Source organism: Tachysurus fulvidraco, chromosome 25, assembly GCF_022655615.1.
Source record: "Tachysurus fulvidraco isolate hzauxx_2018 chromosome 25, HZAU_PFXX_2.0, whole genome shotgun sequence".
Taxonomy (NCBI): domain Eukaryota; kingdom Metazoa; phylum Chordata; class Actinopteri; order Siluriformes; family Bagridae; genus Tachysurus; species Tachysurus fulvidraco.
In genome coordinates, this window is record NC_062542.1 from 14,794,132 (window position 1) to 14,819,427 (window position 25,296).

The 25,296-nt window shown below is 40.5% G+C and overlaps 4 protein-coding genes across 4 annotated transcripts in view; all 4 read left to right on the forward strand.

Moving 5' to 3' along the window:
- Nucleotides 1–503: 503 nt before the first annotated feature.
- LOC113660992 (sperm-associated antigen 6-like) lies at nucleotides 504–6,715 on the forward strand. The gene is made up of 11 exons (XM_027174873.2): nucleotides 504–756; nucleotides 1,100–1,195; nucleotides 1,839–2,005; nucleotides 2,567–2,750; nucleotides 4,001–4,206; nucleotides 4,439–4,612; nucleotides 4,771–4,923; nucleotides 5,341–5,532; nucleotides 6,060–6,176; nucleotides 6,272–6,417; nucleotides 6,528–6,715. The coding sequence occupies exons 1-11, from the start codon at nucleotides 732–734 to the stop codon at nucleotides 6,589–6,591; spliced, it is 1,524 nt and encodes a 507-aa protein (XP_027030674.2). The 5' UTR covers nucleotides 504–731; the 3' UTR covers nucleotides 6,592–6,715.
- A 2,563-nt stretch (nucleotides 6,716–9,278) lies between these two features.
- On the forward strand, nucleotides 9,279–15,037 carry LOC113660979 (sperm-associated antigen 6). The gene is made up of 11 exons (XM_027174855.2): nucleotides 9,279–9,443; nucleotides 9,858–9,953; nucleotides 10,456–10,622; nucleotides 10,895–11,078; nucleotides 11,560–11,765; nucleotides 12,316–12,489; nucleotides 12,671–12,823; nucleotides 13,230–13,421; nucleotides 13,666–13,782; nucleotides 13,878–14,023; nucleotides 14,129–15,037. The coding sequence occupies exons 1-11, from the start codon at nucleotides 9,419–9,421 to the stop codon at nucleotides 14,190–14,192; spliced, it is 1,524 nt and encodes a 507-aa protein (XP_027030656.2). The 5' UTR covers nucleotides 9,279–9,418; the 3' UTR covers nucleotides 14,193–15,037.
- Nucleotides 15,038–15,508: 471 nt separating this feature from the next.
- gars1 (glycyl-tRNA synthetase 1) lies at nucleotides 15,509–23,981 on the forward strand. Its single transcript, XM_027174833.2, has 17 exons — nucleotides 15,509–15,778; nucleotides 17,120–17,221; nucleotides 17,470–17,572; nucleotides 17,693–17,834; nucleotides 18,249–18,337; nucleotides 19,123–19,199; nucleotides 19,515–19,660; nucleotides 20,062–20,211; nucleotides 20,314–20,476; nucleotides 21,325–21,489; nucleotides 21,578–21,685; nucleotides 21,786–21,931; nucleotides 22,019–22,104; nucleotides 22,559–22,668; nucleotides 22,740–22,833; nucleotides 22,920–23,110; nucleotides 23,501–23,981. The coding sequence occupies exons 1-17, from the start codon at nucleotides 15,530–15,532 to the stop codon at nucleotides 23,624–23,626; spliced, it is 2,247 nt and encodes a 748-aa protein (XP_027030634.1). The 5' UTR covers nucleotides 15,509–15,529; the 3' UTR covers nucleotides 23,627–23,981.
- A 1,053-nt stretch (nucleotides 23,982–25,034) lies between these two features.
- The window catches only part of hhatlb (hedgehog acyltransferase like, b), a 7,628-nt gene continuing 7,366 nt past the window's right edge, over nucleotides 25,035–25,296 (forward strand). The window contains exon 1 of the mRNA XM_027176136.2: nucleotides 25,035–25,239. The gene's annotated coding sequence lies outside the window, so the exon portion shown is untranslated. The remainder of the gene's footprint in view (nucleotides 25,240–25,296) is intronic.

The window sequence follows — 25,296 nt, forward strand, 5'->3', positions numbered from 1 at the left end:
AGCGAGATTATTTGGTGTATTTTTAGATCTGTTTACCATTCTGTGTAAAACTGTGTGAAAATATCAGATCAGCAGCTACATGCTTACATTGCCACCTTGTGGAACCATATGGAATTGCTATTTATTAGCGATAAAACATGCACGTTTATATCCAAATAGTATACAAACATTAGTTTTCTTTCACTTGTAATATATGTAACAGTCCCAATTGTATATTTGCCACTTTATTTGCACATCCTGCATTAGTGTACAATTCATGTTTCTATTTTTGTTTACATCCAATTGCTTGGTTTTTTTTTTTGTAAATCTTGATGCTTATATACATAAATGTTTTTATAACCTTTGTTTCTTATATTTATCCTTTTTCTCTATTATTACTATGCACCAACACGCCAAGACAAATTCCTGTACATGTAGACACTTACAGTACCAGGCAATAAACCAGATTCTGATTCTGATTCGGATTCGGATTTTCGTTCCCCACATAGTGGAGAATTCACCCCAAACCGAGAGAACGCTAGATCATGCCAACACGACGCTTAAAACAATAGAGAGCGAGTGAATTTATATTACGCGTAATTTTCTTATTTCTTTAAGAGAGTCACTCTGGTCTAAGTTTTTATTATTATTATTATTATTATTATTATTATTATTATTATTATTATTATTATTAGTAGTAGTAGTAGTAGTAGTAGTAGTAGTAGTAGTAGTAGTATTGTGCGATTGAAACTATGAGCCAGAAGCATGTTTTACAGGGTGAGAAAATATTTTAGAGCTTTAAATGTAAAGATTTTCACTATTTAGGCATTAGGGCTATTTAGGTTTTATAATTTTCATAATCTTTGTAAAAAAAATTGTAAAGAATGATTGTACATTATTATTATTATTATTATTATTATTATTATTATTATTATTATTATTATTGTTGTTGTTGTTGTTGTTGTTGTTGTTGTTGTTGTTGTTGTCATTATTATTATTATTATTGTTGTTGTTGTTGTTATTATTATTATTATTATTATTATTATTATTATTATTATTATTATTATTATTATTATTATTATTAAAAATAGCCTAAATTGTAACATTTGATATGTTTTAGTTTTTGAGCAGTACCAGAAAGAAAGGATGAATTTTGTGCAAACAGCTGCAGAGCTTGCAACAAGACCTCAAAATATTGAAACACTTCAAAATGCAGGTAAGTGATCTTGTTAATGTTTTGCATGTTTTGCAGAATTGAATGCTTATTATTATATATAGCACCTTTCGTTTAAAAAAAGTACAAAAAAAAGAACTGATGCAAAAGAAGAGTTTAATTCATGTTCACCAATCATGTTAAATAGTTATAAATAGTTTAAATAGAGAATAGTTGAGAGAGGGGTGACTCCTTACAGGCAGTAATGTAAAACAAGCTGACAATAAGTCTATGGTAATCACTCTTTGCAACCATGGTGAGCAGAAATGCAGAAAAGAACATGCAACCTGTTGAAGCTTGAGGTGGATGAGCTCCAACTGCAGAAGATCACATCAGCTTCCACTCCTGTCTCAGCGGGAGTTTTTATAATGCATCTTAATTATAGAATAGTGTATCTTATATACACTGTGTAATGTCTATTAACACAATATACTGTGTAATATAATGTACATTAGAGTTTGCGTAACTAATAAAACATGATTCTGATCCTGACCCTGATATGACACATTTTTAGGATTTCCATTTTGTAAAAAATAATAAATAAATAGATGATTTATACATTAAAACATTTGCCTTGTAGGAATATTATTGGCTGAGGGCAGTTTTCTTTTTCTCGCATACAGTAATCTTTTTTCTCTCATTTCAGGTGTGTTGTCGCTCCTGAGGCCTCTCCTTCTGGATGCCGTCCCGAGTATCCAGCAGACGGCTGCTCTGGCTCTTGGAAGACTCGCCAACTACAACAAGGACCTGGCCGAGGCAGTGGTGAGGGGAGAAATCCTGCCTCAGCTCGTCTACTCGCTGGCCAACAATAACGTAAGCTGTCAGACCAGCATTCTAGCTGATATTTTAAATCATTTAACTAGTGAAAAGCTGGGAATGTAGCTGTTAATACCGAAGACTTCAGAGTAATCTGTACTCATCGTTGTAATCATTGTTAGACTGATGACAAATCCATAGTCCAGATGGCAGAAAAAAGATAGTGACATCAAATAGAAGCTGTTATTCATGCTGCCTTTATAGTAAAGGTCCTTGGCCCATAGTCTGGAATATAATGACCGTTTATTTCTTAAAATGTGACTTAGTATTCAGTATAATGTTTAAAGGGCAGAGAAGATTTTTATTCAATGTTTAAATTGATCTTATGGGCAGCAGAGAACGGCTTCTTTAATTTTACTGACATCATATCAGAGCAACCACAATAAAAGAACCATTAGTTTTAGAGAGGCTGCATTTTGAAATGGCTTTAAACAAATCTCTTTCAATTTACTTGAATTTCCGCACAATTAATACATAATTTATTAACTTCATTAATTAAAGGGTAGCTGTTTTCTGTGTTGTCTCAAGTTTCACTACAAACACAAATGTAATCCACAGCGCTTCTATAAGAAGTCGGCTTCATTTGTTCTCCGTGCCGTTGCGAAGCACTCACCCGAGCTTGCACAAGCTGTGGTAGACTGCGGTGCTCTCGAAGCTCTTGTCACCTTCCTGGAGGAGTTCGATCTAGGAGTGAAAGAGGCTTCTGCGTGGGCGCTGGGTAACATCGCTCGCCACAACGGCTGTAAGTCTGAAGATTTCACAGCTACACCTCCCACCTCCTACCTCTTAACTCTTACCTCCCACCTCCTACCTCCTACCCCCCCTCCTCCTACATCCCACCTCTTACCTCAGGACCTCTACCTCCTACCTCCCTCCTCCTACATCCCACATCCCACCTCACAACTCCTACCTCCAACCTCTTACCTCCAGTCTCTTACCTCCTACCTTATGCTGTAACTACGTATGAGGACATCAGGGTCTAGACCTCCTTTGAACTGGCATCTCATTGATTTGCATGGGGCATGCATGCCTCCTCTCTCCCTCCTGAAGTCCATGATGAGCTCCTTTGTTTTGCTGGTGTTATTCTCGGGACACCATGTGGCCAGATGCTGTACCTCTTCCCTTTTGGCTGTCTCAGCCTTGTTGGGGATGAGGCCAATAACAGTGGCATCATCAGCAAACTTAATAATGGGATTAGATCCATGCACAGGCCTACAGTTGTGAGTGAAGAGAGAATAGAGGAATGGGCTCAGCACACAGCCCTGTGGTAAACCTTTGTTAAGGGTACTGGTGGAAGAGCAGTTTTGATCTGACCTGACATGCTGGGGTCTGTTGGTCAGAAATAGTTGTGCATTTAATGTGTGTGTGTGTGTGTGTGTGTGTGTGTGTGTGTGTGTGTGTGTGTGTGTGTGTGTGTGTGTGTGTGTGTGTGTATACACACATTTTAATATGTTTGTTAAAAAAGACAGTCAATTTCTATATAAGTAAGCTATGATTCACATTTAACAACATTAAATAGACGGTATATGCAGAGGAAGATCTTTATTCTGTTGCTGTCAGAAAGATTTAGGGGAAGAATGTGCAAGATAAAATAACAAAAATGCTATGTATGATGTAAAGCAGATATAAATAAGAATAAGCAGACAAAATATACTGTATAATATACTATAATATACTATGATATATTCTTCCTAAGGATCTTCTATATTATGTGATCCTTTAATAATAATATGAAATTAATTCTTTGTGGCATTATTTAAAAATACATACAAAGACTACAGAAAAACTTTTTTCGACTTGTGAGCCTTATTATTTGTTAGCTACGTTAGCTATTTTATACATCAAGTTTTGGCTGATTAACTACATCTTAGAGAGTAAGAGGTGATTGAGGTTAAAGTTGTTTTTGCTCAATCTGTTCCTTTAAATTATTGAAGGTTTTCCTTAATGAAGTTTAATCTGCTATGTAAATTTCTGATGTTTTCCATAACACAGCCTTGGCTCAGGCGGTGGTGGATGCAGGCGCGGTTCCTCTGCTTGTTCTCTGTATGCAGGAGCCTGAGATTGCCCTGAAGAGGATCTCCGCTTCAACACTGAGCGACATCTCCAGACACTCTCCAGAGCTCGCGCAAATTGTCGTGGACACTGGAGCCATTGCTCACCTGGCACAGATGAGCCTGTACCCAGACACCAAACTGAAGGTCAGAGTAACGGCTTAATCTTTAATCTCTCTGTTTTTAATTTACTTGGTAAGTTAATATTTAATAAATAAACAATTATGGAAGGAGTCTCGAGTGTCAGTGATTTGAAATAGTCAGTAATGTGATTATTGATTGTGATGATTGATTATAATATAACTGTAATATCCTCAATTGAACTACTGATTAATCAAACTGTCAAAGTTTTACAAAATATTTTCCATCTTGTATATAGAGGCAAGTGTTCTCAGCTCTAGGCCAAATCTCCAAGCACTCTGTGGACCTGGCAGAGCTGGTGGTTGAGGCAGAGATCTTCCCTGCTGTACTGGCCTGCCTTAAAGACCCAGATGAGTGTGTGAGGAAGAACATCGGCACACTGATACGAGAGATCACAAAACACACCCCTGAGGTACCTAACATGGCTACTAAAGCATTTTCAAGCAGAAAACTTTGAGAGCACATGTGCATTAACACCTTCATTACTTTATCAAGTTTTTTTCCAAAGCAATCCAACATTTGACTTGTTAGATGCTTCTTAGCTGTGTGTGCGTATGTGTTTCCCTTCAGTTATCCCAGATGATCGTGAACTCTGGAGGTGTAGCAGCTGTGATTGATTTTCTAGGGCATTCTAGAGGGAACATGCGATTACCCGGCATCATGGTGCTCGGCTACGTGGCTGCACACTCGGAGAACCTCGCCATGGCTGTTATTGTATCTAAGGTCTGCTACTATAAGCCCTATTTTATGGTCCATCAGATTTTTCTGAAGCTGATACACGAGTAGATACAGGGCACTTTGTTAGATATGCACGTGTGGGTCGCTTTTAAAAGTTATTCTGACCGCATACCTCTCATTACTGCTGGTGGGTCTCATCCTATTTATAGAGATAAGAGCCTGGGCTTGTGTGACAAAACAATTGACAAAGACTGTCACTAAGATGCCTGCTGACTTGAAGTTTTTAACCTTTTTGCCACAAACTGTTTAATAAATCAGTCCTTATATCTTTTATATTAAGATATATGCAAAATATTTAGTTAATCAGTCCTATTAAGGTCGCAGTTTAGAATATTTCATCATTTAACTGAAGATTCTGCTTTCTCCTCATTCCATTTCTCATCTGAACTCTTTGAACACTAGGGCGTACCTATGCTGGCTATCTGTCTGTCAGAGGAGACGGAGGATCACATAAAGGCTGCAACAGCCTGGGCACTGGGACAGATCGGACGTCACACACCAGAGCATGCGAGAACCGTAGCCATGTCTAATGTGCTCCCCAAACTGCTAAGTCTCTACCTGGGCACCAAGAGCTCCGAGGACCTGCAAGTCAAGGTGCAAAGATTTGAAAAAATTAGAAAAAAACTTATAATTGAAGGAATTGACTGTGCTCTGATACTTTGCAAACTCTTACTGACTTGCGTCCTAAAAAACGTAGGGCCCTGTGTACATATAGCTACATATAGCCACTTTGGTTCTATGAATTTTTGGCTCTGGGGGAAAAAAAACAACCTTTGAGTACATAATGCCAGTGGAATATACACCCACATGTCTGTAGGGTTTACATAAATTAAAGCCCTGGATGTAGAGTCCTATGTAGAGCCCTTAAAATATAGGCACATAAGAATTCCCTGTATTCAGTAGGAATATCAGGCCCTGGGCTTATAGTCCCTATGAATATAGGGAACTTGGTATACAGTCCCTTCAAATATGCAGGCCCTGGTTAGATAGTCCCTAGGAATATTGGGATCTTAGTGCAGAGTTCCTAGAAATGTAGGACCCTGGGTATATAATACCCAAGCCAAAGACAAACAAATGTATAGATTTTGGTTATACAACAAGTGTGATCTCTCTCGATACAGGCAAAGAAGGCTTTAAAGAGTGTACTTCAGAAGTGCACTTACCTTCCAGCACTGGAGCCACTGCTCTACGAAGCTCCCAGCAATGTTCTCAAACACATCATGTGCCAGTTCAGCAAGGTCAACTGCAGGTTCTTCATTACACACATAGCATTTCCTGTTTAAGGCAGGCTGTGGAAAGGAATCATCGGCCCTGTTTGTTTCATGTCCTGTAGGTTCTTCCACATGACAGTAAAGCTCGGAGGTTGTTTGTAACTAGCGGAGGACTGAAGAAGGTGCAGGAAATTAAAGCTGAGCCCGGCTCTGCTCTGCTGGAGTACATCAACGCCATTAACGCCTGCTTCCCTGAGGAGATAGTCAGGTGTATAACTGTTCTTAATCAACATTTATTCATGGAAAAAAATGGAAAAGTCGCCTTCTACTTATGTGTGTTATGATACATTTGTTTACTAGTTAATGTTTCTTTAACAGGTATTATTCACCTGGATATTCAGAAGCACTACTGGAAAAGATCGAGAATTATCGGCCTGCTTAGGACAGGCAGCTCATCTCCATGATTAGCACTCTTTTTCTGCTTTATTACATAATCTTATTAAATCCAGGGCACTCTGATATGTAGAATCTGCATCTGATTAGTGCCCATGTGTTGCTGCACTGTATGTAGTATAGTGTCACGTGTGATTTTTTTGTTAAAAGTTGCAATGTTTAACGCTTTAATTCCAGCAATTGCCTTTATCTAGTATGTCCCCTGTAGATGAAACTCACTACAAATATAACAGTTTGTTGCTTTTAAAAAATCTCACATTTTGAAAGTTATACGGAAGAAAGCATGGCCTGTGGGGCTGCCCATTTTAGTAAAGGAGGTGCGATTGCTTTCAGAGAGCACAATATTATCCTAATATGTTGCAAATGGAAACATTTTGCAAAAGCTAAAATATGTACTAAAAGTCATAGTTTGATATTTCTGTCCCTTGGATGTACAGAATGTACAGAATACATCAACGTGATTTATTATCATGTGACCTGTATGCAGCACTGGAGCATCAGTAGAGAGTAGAGAAGAGGCTGTCAGTTGAATAGGAATAATAAAAATATTTGTGAAACATAAAATTTGTACAAAAGTGGAAATAGGTAACTGACATAAAAAGAATTAGCCACACTGTCAGTCTCACAGGTGTTATTTGTTGTTTTGCACGCATTGTTGAATTTCAAGCAAACTTTTTTGACCTTCTGAATCACACCATATCACATACAGTGTTACATCTGAATCATTCACAGTAATGACTTGGATGCTTATTTTCTAAAATGAAACACACACACACACACACACACACACACTCTCTACTTACACAGCTTATTTCAGTAGGAGTGTTGATTGTTTGGCGGCAAAATAAACGGACAGTTATTCGAGTGGTAGGTTACAGTGTACGCTATAAGGCATCGATCAGACGACTGCATCCAATACAGCTCAATTCCCAGTGCTTCACAGCATACCGATCTGCCGGCTGCCTTTCCTGGTGAACACAAACGATTTCGCCGGCTCAGAAACAAATCAGTCAGTGCTTCAGTTTGGTCAACGTCCGGTAAGAATCGGAGGAAACGGGAGCAGGTGAAATGAGACAATAGCTAAAGAAAAGTGGAGAACAGACAAATATGATGGGTTAAAAAATAAGACAAAAAGCAACTGCTTATTGTGTTATTTTTAAAATAAAAAATGTCTAAAACATCCATAAATAACATAAAAAGGGGAGTTATTCTGGAAAATAACAGGCTACAAACACTAGGAACATCAAAACAACTTAAAAGAAAGAGACAGAATTACTAATACAAAACACGAAAACAAAAACAACAAACTGAAGACAAGGACTCAGAAAAGGGAAACAGCAGGCTGTTGACATCCTCCACAAGCAAGAGGTGAGGCTGCATCCCCACGGGAAAAACAGAAAGTAAAGCGGCATCCCGCACAGAAACAGGTGCGGACTGAAGTTCACCTAAGAAAAAACAAAACTCCAAAAAAGGTTCTAAAATGCCAGAAAGAATAGTCAGGAATAGTGCTCCAAAATTAGGCACCAGGGTTGAGGCTATCTCGCTGGCTCTATATCTGGCTTAGTCCTGTCAGGAAAAGCGAGCATCTTCACGGGAGTGAAGTCCCAAATGCAGGGATAACATAAAAAGTGGGTCTATTAGGGAAAACAACAAGGGCATCAAACACTAGGAACATGGAAACAACTAAAAAGAAATAGACAGAATTACTAATACAAAACACAGAAACAAAAACAACAATAAACCGAAGAAAAGGATTCAGCAAAAACCAGACACAAGACCACAGGACTGAATAGGGATGGTAAAAAGGAAGACATGAGGGACAGGTGTGCAGAGGTGGGAATGGATTAAAGATAGGGCAGGGCAAACATGAACAAAGACACGTGGCACAGATAAACAAAAAAATGCCAGAATGTCCCCCTAGTGTCCAGGCAGGGAATTGTACAAGCCAGTCCTAAAAAAAAATGGTGGAAAAAGTGCAACATTCCAATATCCAATTTAAGAAAAAAACACCCATATCTGTAACCCAGGCACTTTTTCAATCCACCTTGGAAGTCTGTTCAGAAGGTACATTACTGACTCATTAAGACTCATTACTGTCATTAATCTGATTTGTTTTCGAGTGTTGATAGTGCCACCAAGTGGGCACTTTAGGTATTGCAGCTCACCACGGTTGTAAAAAGTGATTATTTGGAGTATTTTTAGATTTGTTCACCATTCTGTGTAAACCTGTGTGTGAAAATCTCAGATCAGCAGCTTCTTAAATACTCAGACCAACTTTTCTGGTTTTTCCCCATTGTGACATTTGAGGTGTAAATTAACTGAAGTTCTTCAGCTGTATCTGTATGACTTTATTTACTGCCATGTAAAGAGAAGGTGGACAGGTCTTCTGAATAAAGTGACGTTAAAATAATTCAGGTGTTTATTATATATAACGATTACAGAGGGGCTTCTGTACATGTAGGAAGAAGAAGAAACGGTTCTCAAAATCATTTTATTTATTTATTTTATTTTATTAATTTTGCATGTATTAAATATAAGGCGGAATTCTAAATGTCTTTTATTTATCTTCTTTCCCCCCCATAGTGTATAAAACTATGGCTTCTGCATTCTGCTTAGTGCACTTTTATTCAAAGGATAATGGAGAATTCATCCCAGACCTAGAGCACGAGAGATTACTTCCGGTCTGTTGCTATGCCAACGCGACGCGTAGACAACAACAGAGAGCGAGTGAATTTACATTGCGCGTAATTTTTAATAACTTCTTTGAGAGTCACTTTGGTCTTTTGTATTATTATTATTGTTGTGGGATTGGAACTATGACCCAACGGCAAGTTTTACAGGGTGAGAAAATATTATAGAGCTTTGAATGTAAAGATTGTCACTGTTTAGGCATTAGGGCTATTTAGGTTTTATAATTTTCATCATTTTAGTCATTTTTAATAAAGAATAATTGTAGATTTTTCTTGTTGCCTTATTATACTTTGATGGTTAACACTTATATGAAGGTTGTATAGATTAAAAATGGAAAAAGGAAAGTTTTTCATTCATACAAAGAATTAATTGATTAATTAATTAATTGTTTATATTAATAATAATAATAATAATAATAATAATAATAATAATAATAATAATAATAATAATAATAATAATAATAATAATTATTATTATTATTGTTATTATTATTATTATTATTATTATTATTATTATTGTTAGCCTTTAGTCTTTTCCTAAATTGTATTATTTGACATGTTTTAGTTTTTGAGCAGTACCAGAAAGAAAGGATGAAGTTTGTGCAAACAGTTGCAGAGCTTGCAACAAGACCTCAGAATATTGAAACACTTCAAAATGCAGGTAAGTGATCTTGTTAAATGTTCTGTAAAATTGAATGTTTATAATTATATATGCAAAAGAAGAGTTTAATTCATGTTCACCAATCATGTTAAATAGTTATAAATAGAGAATAGTTGAGAGGGGGTTGACTCCTTACAGGCAGTAATGGAAAACAAGCTGACAATAAGTCTATGGTAATCACTCTTTGCAACCATGGTGAGCAGAAAAGCAGAAAAGAACATGCAACCTGTTGAAGCTTGAGGTGGATGAGCTCCAACTGCAGAAGATCACATCAGCTTCCTCTCCTGTCTCAACGGGAGGCTACAAGCTAAAGATTGGAAAACAACCATGCAGCTTTTAATAAAACCTAATTCTGATCCTGATTCTGACATGACACGTTTTCAGGATTTCCATTTTGTAAAAAAAAAAGAAAATTTATTCATCAACACAGATGTATTGTAAAAAATATTGTTCTCTCTCTCTCTCTCTCTCTCTCTCTCTCTCTCTCTCACTCTCATTTCAGGTGTGTTGTCGCTCCTGAGGCCTCTCCTTCTGGATGCGGTCCCGAGTATCCAGCAGACGGCTGCTTTGGCTCTCGGAAGACTCGCCAGCTACAACAATGACCTGGCTGAGGCAGTGGTGAGGGGAGAAATCCTGCCTCAGCTCGTCTACTCGCTGGCTGAGCAGAACGTAAGCCATCAGCCCTATGTTCTAGCTGATATTTTCGAACATTTAACTGTATTAACTGTTGAAAATCTTGGATGTAGCTCAGAGTAGTCTCGGAACTCATTGTTGTCCTCATTGTTAGACTGATGACACCTTCATAGTCCACATGGCAGAAATATTTTATTTTACTTGAATTTTCACACAATTAATACGTAATCTATTAACTTCATTAATTAAAGGGTAGCTGTTTTCTGTGTTGTCTCAAGTTTCACTATAAACACAATTGTAATCCACAGCGCTTTTATAAGAAGGCGGCGGCATTCGTTCTCCGTGCCGTGGCGAAGCACTCACCCGAGCTCGCACAAGCTGTGGTAGACTGCGGTGGTCTCGAAGCTCTTGTCATCTCCCTGGAGGAGTTTGATCCTGGAGTAAAAGAAGCTGCTGCGTGGGCGCTGGGCTACATCGCTCGCCACAACGGCTGTAAGTCTGAAGATTTCACAGCTACACCAACCACCACCTCCCTCTTACCTACTTCTTAACTCCCACCTCTTACCTCCTACTTTGTACCTTCCCCCACTTACGTCCCACCTCCAACCTCTTACCTCCTACCTCCCACCTCCAACCTTTTACCTCCCATCTCATACCTCTTACCTCAAAACTCTTACATCCTAACTCCCACCTCTTACCTCCTACATTGCAAATTGCTGACAGAAATATTTAGGGGAAGAATGTTCAAATGTTCAAAAATAACAAAAATGCTTTATAAGATGTAAAGCAGATATAAATAAGAATAAGCAGACAAAATATATTGTATATTCTTAAGTATCTTGTACATCTTAGAGAGTAAGAGGTGATTGAGGTTAAAGTTGTTTTTGCTCAATCTGTTCCTTTAAATTATTGAAGGTTTTCCTTAATGAAGTTTAATCTGCTATGTAAATTTCTGATGTTTTCCATAACACAGCCTTGGCTCAGGCGGTGGTGGATGCAGGCGCGGTTCCTCTGCTTGTTCTCTGTATGCAGGAGCCTGAGATTGCCCTGAAGAGGATCTCCGCTTCAACACTGAGCGACATCTCCAAACACTCTCCAGAGCTCGCGCAAACTGTCGTGGACACTGGAGCCATTGCTCACCTGGCACAGATGAGCCTGCACCCAGATGCCAAACTGAAGGTCAGAGTAACGGCCTAATCTTTAACATGGACTTCTGCGTGGCTGACACAATTTTACTAATGAACAATTCTAAAATTATATTTTTAGATATATTAAAAGTGTGTATTTCAAAAAAGTGTGTATTTGTAAACGGTACATGGCACTGTTGAATTCTCGATTCTGATTGGTCAGGAGGTGTAGCTCATTGTGTCAGTAATTCAGCTGTATTGCAAGATTTAAGATTTATTACGATGCTTTTGTTTGGATCTGTTATCGTTTCTATAGTAACAATTGTATGACTTGTATGGTGGAAACTCCAAATGCTTAAACTTACATAATGGATGAACTGATGAAAAAAATGTGTTGTTATTTAACAAATTATTTTTAAGTTAATGGTAAGTTAATATTTAATAATTTAACAATTATGGAAGGAGTCTCCAGTGTCAGTGATTTGCAATGGTCAGTAAGGTGATTATTGATCGTGATGATTGATTATAATATAACTGTAATATCCTCAATAGAACTACTGATTAATCAAAGTTTTACAAAATATTTTTCGTCTTGTATATAGAGGCAAGTGTTCTCAGCTCTAGGCCAAATCTCCAAGCACTCTGTGGACCTGGCAGAGATGGTGGTTGAGGCAGAGATCTTCCCTGCTGTACTGGCCTGCCTTAAAGACCCAGATGAGTGTGTGAGAAAGAACATCAGCACACTGATACGAGAGATCACAAAACACACCCCTGAGGTACCTAACATGGCTACTAAAGCATTTTAAAGCAGAAAAGATTAAGAACAACTGGGGAGCACATGTGCATTAACACCTTCATTACTTTATCAAGTTTTTTTTTCCACAGCAGTCACAACATTTGACTTGTGAGATGCTTCTTAGCTGAAGGCTGTGTGTGTGTGCATGTGTTTCCCTTCAGTTATCCCAGATGATCGTGAATGCTGGAGGTGTAGCAGCTGTGATTGATTTTCTAGGAGACTCTAGCGGGAACGTGCGATTGCCCGGCATCATGATGCTCGGCTATGTGGCTGCACACTCGGAGAACCTCGCCATGGCTGTTATTGTATCTAAGGTCTGCTACTATATGCCCTATTTTATGGTCCATCAGATTTTTCTGAAGCTGACACGAGTAGATACAGGGCACTTTGTTAGATATGCACGTGTGCAGAAGCTGGAGCAACCTGGGAATGTGTGAGTCGCTTTTAAAAGTTATTCTGACTGCATACCTCTCATTATTGCTGGTGTTTGGGTCTTGTCCTATTCATAGAGATAAGAGCCAAACTGTTTAATAAATCAGAGCCAAACTGTTTAATAAATCAACCCTAACCCTAACCCTATTTAATAAATAAACATTATATCTTTTATATTAAGTTATACGCAAAATATTTTGCCCTATTAAGGTCGCAGTTTAGAATATTTTATCATTTATTACTGAAGTTTCTCCTCAGTCCTCATTCCATTTCTCATCTGAACACTAGGGCGTACCTCAGTTGGCTATCTGTCTGTCAGAGGAGACAGAGGATCACATAAAGGCTGCAACAGCCTGGGCACTGGGACAGATCGGCCGTCACACACCAGAGCATGCAAGAGCTATAGCCATGTCTAATGTGCTCCCCAAACTGCTAAGTCTTTACCTGGGCACCCAGAGCTCAGAGGACCTGCAAGTCAAGGTGCAAAGATTTGACAAAAAATGGAAAATAATTCAATGGAATTGACTGTGCTCTGATACTTTGCAAACTCTTACTGACTTAGTTAGGCAATAACCTGGGTCGTTAGTCCCTAGGAATATTGGGATCTTGGTATACAGTACCTAGAAATGTGTATAGTACCTAGAAATGTGTATAGTACTCAAGCCAAAGACAAACAAATGTATAGATTTTGATTATACAACAAGTGTGATCTCTCTCGATACAGGCGAAGAAGGCTTTAAAGAGCGTTCTTCAGAAGTGCACTTACCTTCCAGCACTGGAGCCACTGCTCTACGAAGCTCCCAGCAATGTTCTCAAACACATCATCTGCCAGTTCAGCAAGGTCAACTGCAGGTTCTTAATTACACACATAGCATTTCCTGTTTAAGGCAGGCTGTGGAAAGGAATCATCGGCCCTGTTTGTTTCATGTCCTGTAGGTTCTTCCACATGACAGTAAAGCTCGGAGGTTGTTTGTAACTAGCGGAGGACTGAAGAAGGTGCAGGAAATTAAAGCTGAGCCTGGCTCTGCTCTGCTGGAGTACATCAACGCCATTAACGCCTGCTACCCTGAGGAGATAGTCAGGTGTTTAATTTATTCTTTAATTTATTCGTGAAAAAAATGGAACATTCACCAGCTACTTATGTGTGTTATGATACATTTGTTTACTACTTTATGTTTCTTTAACAGGTATTATTCACCTGGATATTCAGAAGCACTACTGGAAAGGATCGAGAACTATCAGCCTGCTTAGGACAGGAAGCTCATCTCCATCATTAGCACTCTTTACTGCTTTATTAAATAATCTTATTAAATCCAGGGCAATCTGATATGTATAATCTGCATCTGATTAGTGCCCATGTGTTGCTGCACTGTATGTAGTATAGTGTCCCTTAGTTGCTGCACTGTATGTAGTATAGTGTCCCTTAGTTGCTGCAATGTAGTATAGTGTCCCTTGGTTTCTGCACTGTATGTAGTATAGTGTCCCTTAGTTGCTGCACTGTATGTAGTATAGTGTCCCTTAGTTGCTGCAGTATAGTGTCCCTTAGTTGCTGCAGTATAGTGTCCCTTAGTTGCTGCAGTATAGTGTCCCTTAGTTGCTGCACTGTATGTAGTATAGTGTCCCTTAGTTGCTGCAATGTAGTATAGTGTCCCTTGGTTTCTGCACTGTATGTAGTATAGTGTCCCTTAGTTGCTGCACTGTATGTAGTATAGTGTCCCTTAGTTGCTGCAATGTAGTATAGTGTCCCTTAGTTGCTGCACTGTATGTAGTATAGTGTCCCTTAGTTGCTGCACTGTATGTAGTATAGTGTCCCTTAGTTGCTGCACTGTATGTAGTATAGTGTCCCTTAGTTGCTGCACTGTATGTAGTATAGTGTCCCTTAGTTGCTGCACTGTATGTAGTAGTGTTACGTGTGATTCAAAGTACTTTTTTTGTTAAAAGTCACAATGTTTAATGCTTTAATTCCAGCATTATGCTTTTATCTAGCATGTCCCCTGTAGACAAAACTCACTACATACATAAAAGTTGTTTTGTTGCTTTCAAAACATCTCACATTTTGTTAATCCTCAATAAAAAAAATCAGTTAAAATAGAGAATTGCTTTGTTCTATAAAGCCAGTGAGTGCCTTTAATTTATTTACATACCTCTATATTTTTTATTGTGCTTGTGAATTTTTTGTAAGCAAAACACACAAATTGAGGAAAATGTCAAACGTAAGCATTGTTTTATTAGGAATATATACATTTATCTTACTTTCTTGCTCATTTCTTCCACCAATATATGAACTACTTGTGTAGCGAATCTGCAGATTCTGATGCAATAATAAAATAGCGAAAGTGTTACAGTGAATGCGGCGCTGTGTTTACCTTTCCCCTGTTATTTCATCATACGGATGCGGTTTGTTTTTTTGCCTATCCGTATTCGGACAAGCCCCGCCTCTGCAATGTGATTGGCTTAGAGCTCATATTTACGATTACGATGCTAACTGACCAATCCTAGTTCAGGACTACATTATACGTCTAGCCAATCCGCTCCAAGAAGGCGGGATATCACGGAATACGGGTAGGGGGAGAAATCACTGGTTCCACATGCTGAGCAGAGCGACATCAGCAGTGCTGCGGAGTGGAGCAGGGATTTCAGCCGCTGTCCTTTTCATCCACACAGCCAGAAGTCAGTCGCTCTCTGCTTCACGTGTTATCAGACCTTTCAGTCTTACAACCTGCTTGTGCAAGACAAAGAAAAAGAGAAATCTGTGTTTGGAGCAACGTGAAGGACTGAACATGGAGGGCAACATGGAAGAGATTCTGGCTCCACTGAGACAAGCAGTGAAGGAGCAGGTCAGTAAAATGGGCAGTTTAAATTATGGGATCTTGTAGCACACACGTCTGAGCTGGGATTCGAACCCACTACCTTCTGATCAGTAGTTCAGCGCTGGACTACTGATCAGAAGATCATGGGCTCGAATCCCACCTCCACGAAGCTGCCACTGTTGGGCCCCTGAGCAAAGGGCCCTTAACCCTTCAAAGCCTTGGGCGCTGGACTACTGATCAGAAGGTCGTGTGTTCGAATCCCAGCTCCACTAAGCTGCCACTGTTGGGCCCCTGAGCAAAAGGCCCTTAAACCTCAATTTCTCAGTTGTATAAATTTTAAATAAAAATCTAAGTCAGTCTGGTTAAAGGTGTCTCCTAAATACCATAAATACACATTCTTTTGTATAATCCTCTTATAATAATCATAATCATAATAATAATAATTTGCTTTCCTTTTCAATCATGAATGTTTCCATAGTAATGTTCATTCATAAGGATTAATTCATGCACCGAAATCAAACAGAAAGTAAATATAGGATCGGATCCCTGGAAATAAACAGAGATTATGTGCTTCTGGGTTGCCACGTTTATAACAGGCCGTGCGCCAAATCCCTCCTTTCTGCTGTAGTCAGGATTACAGTCCTGTTCTAACACACCATAAATTATTCTTATTTTTATTCCACTTGTATCCCGTTTTTCTTTTCCTTCTCTCCGCTCTGCATTGCCACGTTTGAGCATCTGTTTTACAGGCTGTGTCTCAAATCACTTTCACTTTCTTCAATTTTTTATAGGGGTCTTTCGGTTTGACCAGATGATGTGATAAAGGAAAGCTTTAGGTAGAAAAGCTTGTGGTTTCTTGGTATCATGCTCGAAACTGGAGCACGTTGTCACCAAAATATGCGTTCGAACTCCTCGGTTGTTTACAGGATAAACTTTCTGTTCTGTAAAATCTGACGTTGTTGATGTTTATGGCTTGAAGGAGATTTAAGGAATGATGGTGTGTTCATCCAGTCATCCGTCCGTTTTCTGTAGCTCTTATGTACACGAGGTAGCACTGAACCCAGAGTGTATCCTAAGGGATACAGGGTTCCACACTTCATAGGTCACTCTCTCTCTCACACACACACACAAACACACACAGTCATGCCAGTCATCTTTAAGCGCATGTCTTTGGACTGTGGAGGAAACCAGTGTACCCAGAGGAAACCCCTGATTTACGGGTGCCGTGACCGAACAGTTGGATTTCGCCTCGGTGCTAAAGACGAAGCAATTTGGAGAAGGAAGCAGTGTTTGGCTTCTCGTGTCTCAGTTACAGTTGTAATCGACTCAGTGTTCTCAGTATGCTCTGTGTTTTCTCCCTGTGCGAAGGGCGATCTGGTGCGTCAGATGAAAACCGACGGCGCTCCGGATGTGGACGTCACCAAAGCTGTTGCGGAGCTCAAAGCCAGGAAGAAGATCCTAGAGGCAAAAGTAAGTGCTGTTATTTCAAGTGCTGTCACCAGACTACTACAGATTTCTTGCAGTTACTTGTTCCTTTAAGTAAACACTTGATGAAAGAGTTTCTGCTTTTAACCTTCATCATCTGATATCGGTCGATCGTCTACGTCTACAGACACATCGATAGTTTAGTTTAGTCTTTCTCAGATCGAAGGCGTGTCCTCACCAGCCTGGAATCTGCCCTTAATTCTTTCCACAATGCTATAATTCTCTTGTTCTAGGAGCTCTCGCTGCAGACTAAAGATGACATCGTGGACAGAGTGAAGATGGAGGACACGCTGAAGCGACGCTTCTTTTATGACCAAGCGTTCGCCATCTATGGAGGTGAGGTTTCAGCTGGAGGCAGTTTGAAAATACATGTAACCGTATCTGTCTTATAGCACTTATAGCGATATGACGATGGTTTGGCGTGTGTGTGTGTGTGTGTGTGTGTGTGTGTGTCAGGTGTGAGCGGTCTGTACGATTTCGGGCCGGTCGGCTGCGCTCTGAAGAACAACATCCTGCAGGCATGGAGACAGCACTTCATCCAAGAGGAGCAGATTCTTGAGATCGACTGTACGATGCTCACGCCCGAACCTGTCCTCAAGTGAGTTCTCACTCAACTCTGTTTAAACTTCATGACCGGAGCAACACCAGTGATTTTATTGCTGTCGGTGCTTCGTGCTGGAATTCAGCCAGTACAATTACCCCCACGGGGTTAAACTGTGCAGAACTGTGCCGTCACCGGTGTGGGGGGCGGAACTTTCCAGGGAGGCGGGCGAGTCAATCACAGTGACGGCCTGGTTGTTGAAATCTTGTTCCTGATTGGTCACAAAGTGTTAATGCTTCATGTTAATTAATTCAGTCTAGTTAATTATTTTGTTGAAGTTTCCATAGCAACTAAAGTGCTAAATCTTGGCATCGAATTTGTACCCAAAATGCATCTGGTACTGAAAGTGCTGATAGAAAGCAGAGCTCCGTGATACAGCTGAAAAAAAAAACCTTCATTCTTTGTGTTTAGGACATCAGGACACGTGGACAAGTTCGCAGACTACATGGTGAAAGACGTGAAGAACGGAGAGTGCTTCCGAGCCGATCATCTCCTGAAGGGTTTGTCTTTATACACACTCTTTCTCTCTCTCTGTATCTCTCTCTGTGTCTCTGTCTCTCTTTCTTTCTCTCTGTTTCTCTGTCTCTCTCTCACACTCTGTGTCTGTCTCTCTTTCTCTCTCTCTCTGTCTCTCTCTCTGTGTGTCTGTCTCTCTGTCTCACTCTGTGTCTGTCTCTCTTTCTTTCTCTGTCAGTCTTTCTCTCTTTGTCTGTCTGTCTGTCTTTCTCTGTTTGTCTCAATCATTCACTCTCTCTCTTTGTCCGTCTGTCTCTTGATGTCAATCTCTGTTTTTGTTTGTGTCTGTCTGTTTCTGTCTGTGTTTCTTTCTGTCTTTCTCTCTCAATGTCAGTCTGTCTTGTTGCCCGTCTCTGTTTGTCTGTTTCGCTCTCTCACTATCTCTCTCTCTCTCTCTCTCTCTTTCTCTTTCCCTCTCTCTCGCTCTCTCTTTCTGTTTCCCTCTCTCTCGCTCTCTCTCCTTCTCTCTCTCTCTGCCTAAGTAGGGAGTTTTTTTTTGTTTTTTAAGTCTGTCATATTTGTAAGGCCTCAAGTTTCAGTTTCAGATCTAGTTTCAGTTTCAGCAGCTCCACAATGCTGGCTGTAAACTATTCGTTTTTATAGTTAAAGGCATGAAAAGAGCTGGAGATCAGAATGTGAAGTATTAGTTAGGGTTTGCTGATGTGAGGCTCACGCTAGCGAGTGACGTCTGCAGTTAACATCACTCAGGATCACTCTGTTTGACAGGGCCGTGTTCACGCTTGTGTTTTGTGTGTGATTGATGATGCAGCTCATCTCCAGAAGCTGATGAGCGATAAGAAGTGCTCCCAGGAGAAGAAGCATGAAATGGAAGACGTCATCACCCAGGTAAAGTCCTGACTTCCTGTTGGTTTGTGTTACGGCACAAATGAGAAGGTGTTTGGCTGATTTTTGGTGGGAAACCTCAGTATGACCCTGTGTGCTTCAGGTTGTGGCTAAATCCTGTGCTCCTTTTTAAAATAAACCTGCTGGAAAATGAGGCCGTGTGGATGAGGCGCCACCTGCTGGTTAAACTGTGTAATAACATGCAGCTCACGGCATGAGGAAGTGCAGGATTCCGCATGTGAAAATGCCACCTTAAGTGAAGCAGATGATTGGCAGATTCCATAGATACTAATGAAGCTTTGCTGCTCGTGTCTACAGATGGACAACTACACTCAGCAGGAACTGGCTGATCTGTTCGTGAAATACAACGTGAAGTCTCCCAGCACAGGAAATGACCTCTCACCACCCATCTCATTCAACCTGATGTTCCAGACCTCCATCGGTCCTGGAGGTAACATGCTGGGGTGAGTCGAGAAAATGGAGCTGTCTTTAAAAACCACACAATACTCGATCCTGATTGGTCAGACGGTGTTGGTTGCGTTTCTGTGGCAACAACTCTGATTGTAGTTCCACCTGCTCATCACAGGTTTAGCTATGTAAGTCTGCGACGCGTTACTGAGGGATAAATATAAATACTAAACTTATCTGCTTTGAGACGCCGTCTATCGTGGAAGGCGTCATACAAATAAAACTGAATTATTGTTACTATGGTAACAACTATTGTTTTGGGTTTTTTTTTGTTTTTTTTGAAAGGAGTGTCCAGTACTAGCACAACATTATTGTCTTAATGAATTTAAAGTTAACCTGATCTTATAAAATCACAACCACTTCACTGCTTCATCTTCATATCGTTTGATTTCTGCAGCTATCTGAGGCCTGAAACCGCTCAGGGAATCTTCCTTAACTTCAAACGGCTGCTGGAGTTCAACCAGGGCAAGCTGCCGTTTGCTGCGGCTCAGATCGGGAATTCATTCAGGAACGAGATCTCTCCTCGCTCGGGCCTCATTCGTGTCAGGTAGGTGAGCTGCGTTACCTTAACAGGCTTTATGACGTCATTTTTGTGAACGACGGAGCGTAAGATCCACCAACATGTCTTTTATCCGACATTCTTTCTTAGGGAGTTCACGATGGCCGAGATCGAGCACTTTGTCGATCCAAACGAAAAAGTCCATTCCAAATTCTCCAACGTCGCCAATCTGGACATCTTGCTGTACTCATCCAAAGCACAGACCAGCGGTCAGTCAGCCCAGATTATGAAGCTGGGGGATGCAGTAGAGCAGGTGAGGAGTTACTGTGTGTGTGTGTGTGTGTGTGTAGTATATACAGTGGATATATATATATATTTTCCCTCAGAAGGCTTTTCTTAAAGCTCACAAGTAGAAACCGGAAAGAACCGGGTGCAGGTTCAGAGCTAGCGCTGGTGCTGGTTCAAAGTTGGTTCCACTGGCGAACCTTCTAAGAACCGGTTTGCCTTTCCACCGGCTAGAGAGCATCACAGCGCCGAGTGTGACATCACTGTATACGTGTCACGTGTCCCAGCAACGTTAGCGCAGCAGCGGCAAACACAAACACAACAACAATGGTGGATGTTGCTTTACTCTTAATGCTCATGGCTTTGTGAACATACATTGGCATCCAAATGCGGCGAATAAAACGTGTACATGCGGCTCCGTGTAATCTGTATAAACGGAGGTTGTAATCGATAAAGTGCATAACGTTATTTTATTGTTAACACAGGAAAAAGTTAGCCTTAGCATGTAGCTACATAACTATCATGTGTGCTGATAATGTAGCATATCGCGGTAAAGTAAAAGTGTATTAAACATTAGTATACTTAAGGTACATTATCAAATGCGCTAACAGTAGCCCCGCCCCCAGCTCCTGACGCAAGCGGTTCTTAAGTCTAGACCAGCAACGTTTTGGTGCTACTTAAGAACCACTTTTCCTGGTTCAGAGCCGGTGCTTTGGCGGTGGAAACAGAAAGAACTGGTTCTAAATTAGGCTCCGAACCTGCACTCGAACTGCCTCGGTGGAAAAGGGGCATTGGAAATTTAGTAGTGCTGACACGCCTCAGGTCTCTATCTAGTTATGCTCTCTAAAGTCCAGTGACTAAAATGTCTGTTTTTAGGGTGTTATCAACAACTCTGTCCTGGGCTACTTCATCGGGAGGATCTACCTCTACCTGACCAAAGTCGGTCTGGCAAAAGACAAAGTGCGTTTCCGTCAGCACATGGACAACGAGATGGCCCACTACGCCTGCGACTGCTGGGACGCCGAAGCCAAAACCTCCTACGTACGTCCTTAAAGCTGTTGAATCTCCCCCCTACATGTCATCATTACTCTGGACTGTCGTGGTTTATTGCATGTTTGTTGGTTCACAGGGCTGGATCGAAATCGTGGGCTGCGCCGACCGCTCGTGTTATGACCTCACGTGTCACGCACGGGCTACCAAGGTCCCCCTGGTTGCCGAGAAACCTCTGAAGGAACCCATATCCTCAGACTGAAGCTTTATTCTGTTTAATTGGCTTTGATTGGGTTCCATTTTTATCAGGTTTATTTTCATCAGTTGTGTCCTTAACCGCTTCGCACAAAGTCGTCAACGTAGTGCAGTTCGAGCCGAACAAGGGAGCCATCGGCAAAGAATACAAGAAAGAGGCGAAGCTGGTCATGGAACACCTCGCCGTGTGTGACGAGTGTTACATCACCGATCAGGAGAAGCTGCTCAATGAGACCGGGTGAGAGTCAGTTTTACACTGAGGTGTGATGTCAGTGATGATCAGTGCGGATAAACAGGATATCATGTATGTTGTTGCTCTGTGCAGCGAGTTCACCATCGAGACCGAAGGCAAGACCTTCAAACTCACAAAGGACATGGTTAGCATCAAGAGGTTCCAGAAGACACTTCATGGTGAGATCAAATATCTTCGAGGTTCAAACGATGTTCCTTTTTCATGGGTTTTGAGTATCAGGATGATCTCCAAGTAGGGATTTAGTGTTTATCTGGCAGCCTGTAAGAACCTTTCCCATGTCAGTTTGAAAAAAAAAATTTTCTTGAACTGAAATGTTTCCCAAAAAGAAGGAAAGTTCTGAAAGTGAGAACATCGTGTTTAAAGATTTTTTCCATTTCCACTGAAAAATGACCGTACTTGAATTATTTACCTCTATATTTTCTTGGTCAAATCCAAATTCCCCTCACAATTCAGTTTAATTTGCTATATCGCCCCGATAGAGTCGGATTTGATTCATACGTTGTTCTGTGTGTTAAAGCAAACTGTGTCTGAACTCATGAAACAATCAGGTATAAATAGATTCTCAAATTTCCTTGTTTTCCAAACTGAGCTTGTGAGTTTGTGTCACTTCAGTTGAAGAGATCACCCCCAACGTCATCGAGCCTTCCTTCGGCATCGGCAGAATCATGTACTCCATTTTCGAGCACACATTCCACGTCAGAGAGGGCGACGAGCAAAGAACGGTAAATCAACGTTCCTGATTCTGATGGAAAACTCTACCGAGTGAAACTAAACTTACTCTTCCTGTTCTCAGTATTTCAGCTTCCCGGCTCTTGTAGCACCTTACAAATGTTCCGTCCTTCCTCTGAGCCAGAATCAAGAATTCATGCCTTTTGTGCGTGAACTATGTGAGTCTACACAGACACTATTATATTAGATTAGATTAGATTAGACTTAATAAACGGCACTGGTTGATCTTGTGGCCTCTCCACAGCCGAAGCCATGACCAAATTTGGCGTGTCCCATAAAGTGGACGACTCCTCGGGCTCCATCGGGAGGCGCTACGCCCGAACGGACGAAATCGGTGTGGCGTTCGGAATCACTATCGATTTCGATACCGTGAACAAGACGCCACACACGGCCACTCTGAGAGACCGAGACAGCATGAGGCAGATCAGAGCCGAGGTAACGCACGGCTAACATCTAAATCTCATTTTATCTGGAATTTTATATAAAATGTCAGTGAGCATTATTCATGTCGATAATATTCTTAGTCGCCTCTTTGCTTTAGATTTGTTTATTGTACAACTGCAATGGAAAATAGCTTGGGCGATTATTTAATATATAAAAAAGTAAAATGCAGAGTAACTCAGAAAACAACATCGTATATGATTTGTCTCGTATAAATTTACACAAACTTGGATGTTTTTCTCAAAAACGGATCAAGAAATGTCTCGAATTTAAATGCTCTTGTAAATTATTTCCAAAGATTTTGTATATCTAATTTAATAATTAATATGCATCGGATAAATTACCCGTGTATTATTAACTGAGGTCTTTGTCTTTGCCCCTCAGGTTCGTGAGTTACCCGAGATCGTGCGAGACCTCGCCAATGGTTCCACCACATGGGCTGAGATCGAGAGCAAGTACCCCATCTTTGAAGGTCAGGAGACCAGCAAGAAGGACACAACTGAAGAGTAGATTAAGCTGCCTTACCTCATTCTGCCTCCTACACACAGGGCAACACCATGCACATTTATGTTTTTTTTTACACTAGCACCAATAGGAACAATTTAATTGCACCTGTACAGCACGACATTAACGGTCGTCGTGATCGGTGCACTCGGCCATCGCTATTATTAAGTCATTAAAATATATCTTTATACAGAAATTCAGAGACCATGCAAAGATGGTGGATATCGTCACGGTTCAGTAAGAGGTCGTGTTTTAAAAGGGAGAACTGGAATTCAAGACTTTCACTCTTTAAGGAATTGCTAGAAATGTGAAATATATACTTGGTTCAATAAATCAAAGCCAGGACTTTCTGGACCTCAAATTTTGTGTGGTTGATTTTTTTATTTCTGTCCCTTTTGTTACTCTCTTTGTACCACTCACTCTCACTCACTCATCTTCTACCGCTTATACAAACTACCTCGGGTCACGGGGAGCCTGTGCCTATCTCGGGCGTCATCGGGCATCGAGGCAGGATACACCCTGGACAGAGTGCCAACCCATCACAGTACACACACACACACACACTACGGACAATTTTCCAGAGATGCCAATCAACCTACCATGCATGTCTTTGGACCGGGGGAGGAAACCGGAGTACCCGGAGGAAACCCTCGAGGCACATGCAAACTCCACACACACAAGGCGGAGGTGGGAATCGAACCCCCAACCCTGGAGGTGTGAAGCAATCGTGCTTACCTGTATTTCTTTATATACCGTTAGAATCAGTAAATGTCTGTCATAAGGTTTGACAAGTTCCACCATAAACAAAAGGCATAATGAGTGAGTGAGTTGTTACACTGACACATTAATAATCGCTATTCTAGTGCAGGCATTAATTTAGCTGGTTAAAGATTTCTACATGCTTATTTGTTGACAGTACGGTAAAGCCATACTCTGTAGGCCGTACTCTCCACTGAAATTGAGTCACCTCAAAGCATTGACTCAAAAGAATCAACTCAGTACAGTGATTCATGTCGGCCATCATATGTTTGTGTCTGTTACCGATAATCCCTCACCTTTTCCTCCAGGGTTCATCTCCATAATAAAACAAATAAAAACATAATAAAAACATTACATTTATACAAAAAGGAGATAGACAAACTTTCTTTGAAATGATTCACAATCCACCGTGTTCACAGGGTGCCAGATTGGATATAAACCCTACCGCTAGCTATTTAACCCAGCTCAAATTGTACAAATAACACTTTCCCTAGTAACGTGTGTTTAAGTTTAATAAGATTGAATAATTAATCGCTTTCTCAGATTGAATCACACCACATTAGAAATACCAGTCATAATTCCATATTTATTTTTTTTAATGTTTCACTGAGATTAAAAATAGCCCTAATGGGAGGGAAACCGTCCAGTCTCATAACACTGTTCACCTTTAACTGCCCCTGCTTGACAGCTTGGGCCACAGTGCTTCCCCTCACCAGCTCTGGATGTGTTCGTGATTGATTTTTTTTTTTTTTTCACTTTATTTTTCTTTGAATGTTTTCTGTTTTTTTTTTTTTTGTTTTTTTTTGTGTCTCTGGGATTTGGGTTGATTTAAACGTCCTACTTGCTAAAGGTTGCTCAAGGTTAGTACACCAGGTGCTGCTTTTAACCACTGGAGAGTTACTAACAGATGACACACA

What these genes read in the sequence shown, in the direction of transcription:
- LOC113660992 (XM_027174873.2), top strand. Translation starts at nt 732, where the DNA reads ATGAGCCAGAAGCATGTTTTACAGG. An exon ending in TGAAACACTTCAAAATGCAG is followed by an intron (nt 1,196 to 1,838) that starts GTAAGTGATCTT and finishes CTCTCATTTCAG; the next exon opens with GTGTGTTGTCGCTCCTGAGG. An exon ending in CATCGCTCGCCACAACGGCT is followed by an intron (nt 2,751 to 4,000) that starts GTAAGTCTGAAG and finishes TCCATAACACAG; the next exon opens with CCTTGGCTCAGGCGGTGGTG.
- gars1 (XM_027174833.2), top strand. Translation starts at nt 15,530, where the DNA reads ATGCTGAGCAGAGCGACATCAGCAGTGCTGCGGAGTGGAGCAGGGATT. An exon ending in TGGGGGATGCAGTAGAGCAG is followed by an intron (nt 20,477 to 21,324) that starts GTGAGGAGTTAC and finishes GTCTGTTTTTAG; the next exon opens with GGTGTTATCAACAACTCTGT. An exon ending in GCCTTTTGTGCGTGAACTAT is followed by an intron (nt 22,834 to 22,919) that starts GTGAGTCTACAC and finishes GCCTCTCCACAG; the next exon opens with CCGAAGCCATGACCAAATTT.
- LOC113660979 (XM_027174855.2), top strand. Translation starts at nt 9,419, where the DNA reads ATGACCCAACGGCAAGTTTTACAGG. An exon ending in ACCCAGATGCCAAACTGAAG is followed by an intron (nt 11,766 to 12,315) that starts GTCAGAGTAACG and finishes TCTTGTATATAG; the next exon opens with AGGCAAGTGTTCTCAGCTCT. An exon ending in TCACAAAACACACCCCTGAG is followed by an intron (nt 12,490 to 12,670) that starts GTACCTAACATG and finishes GTTTCCCTTCAG; the next exon opens with TTATCCCAGATGATCGTGAA.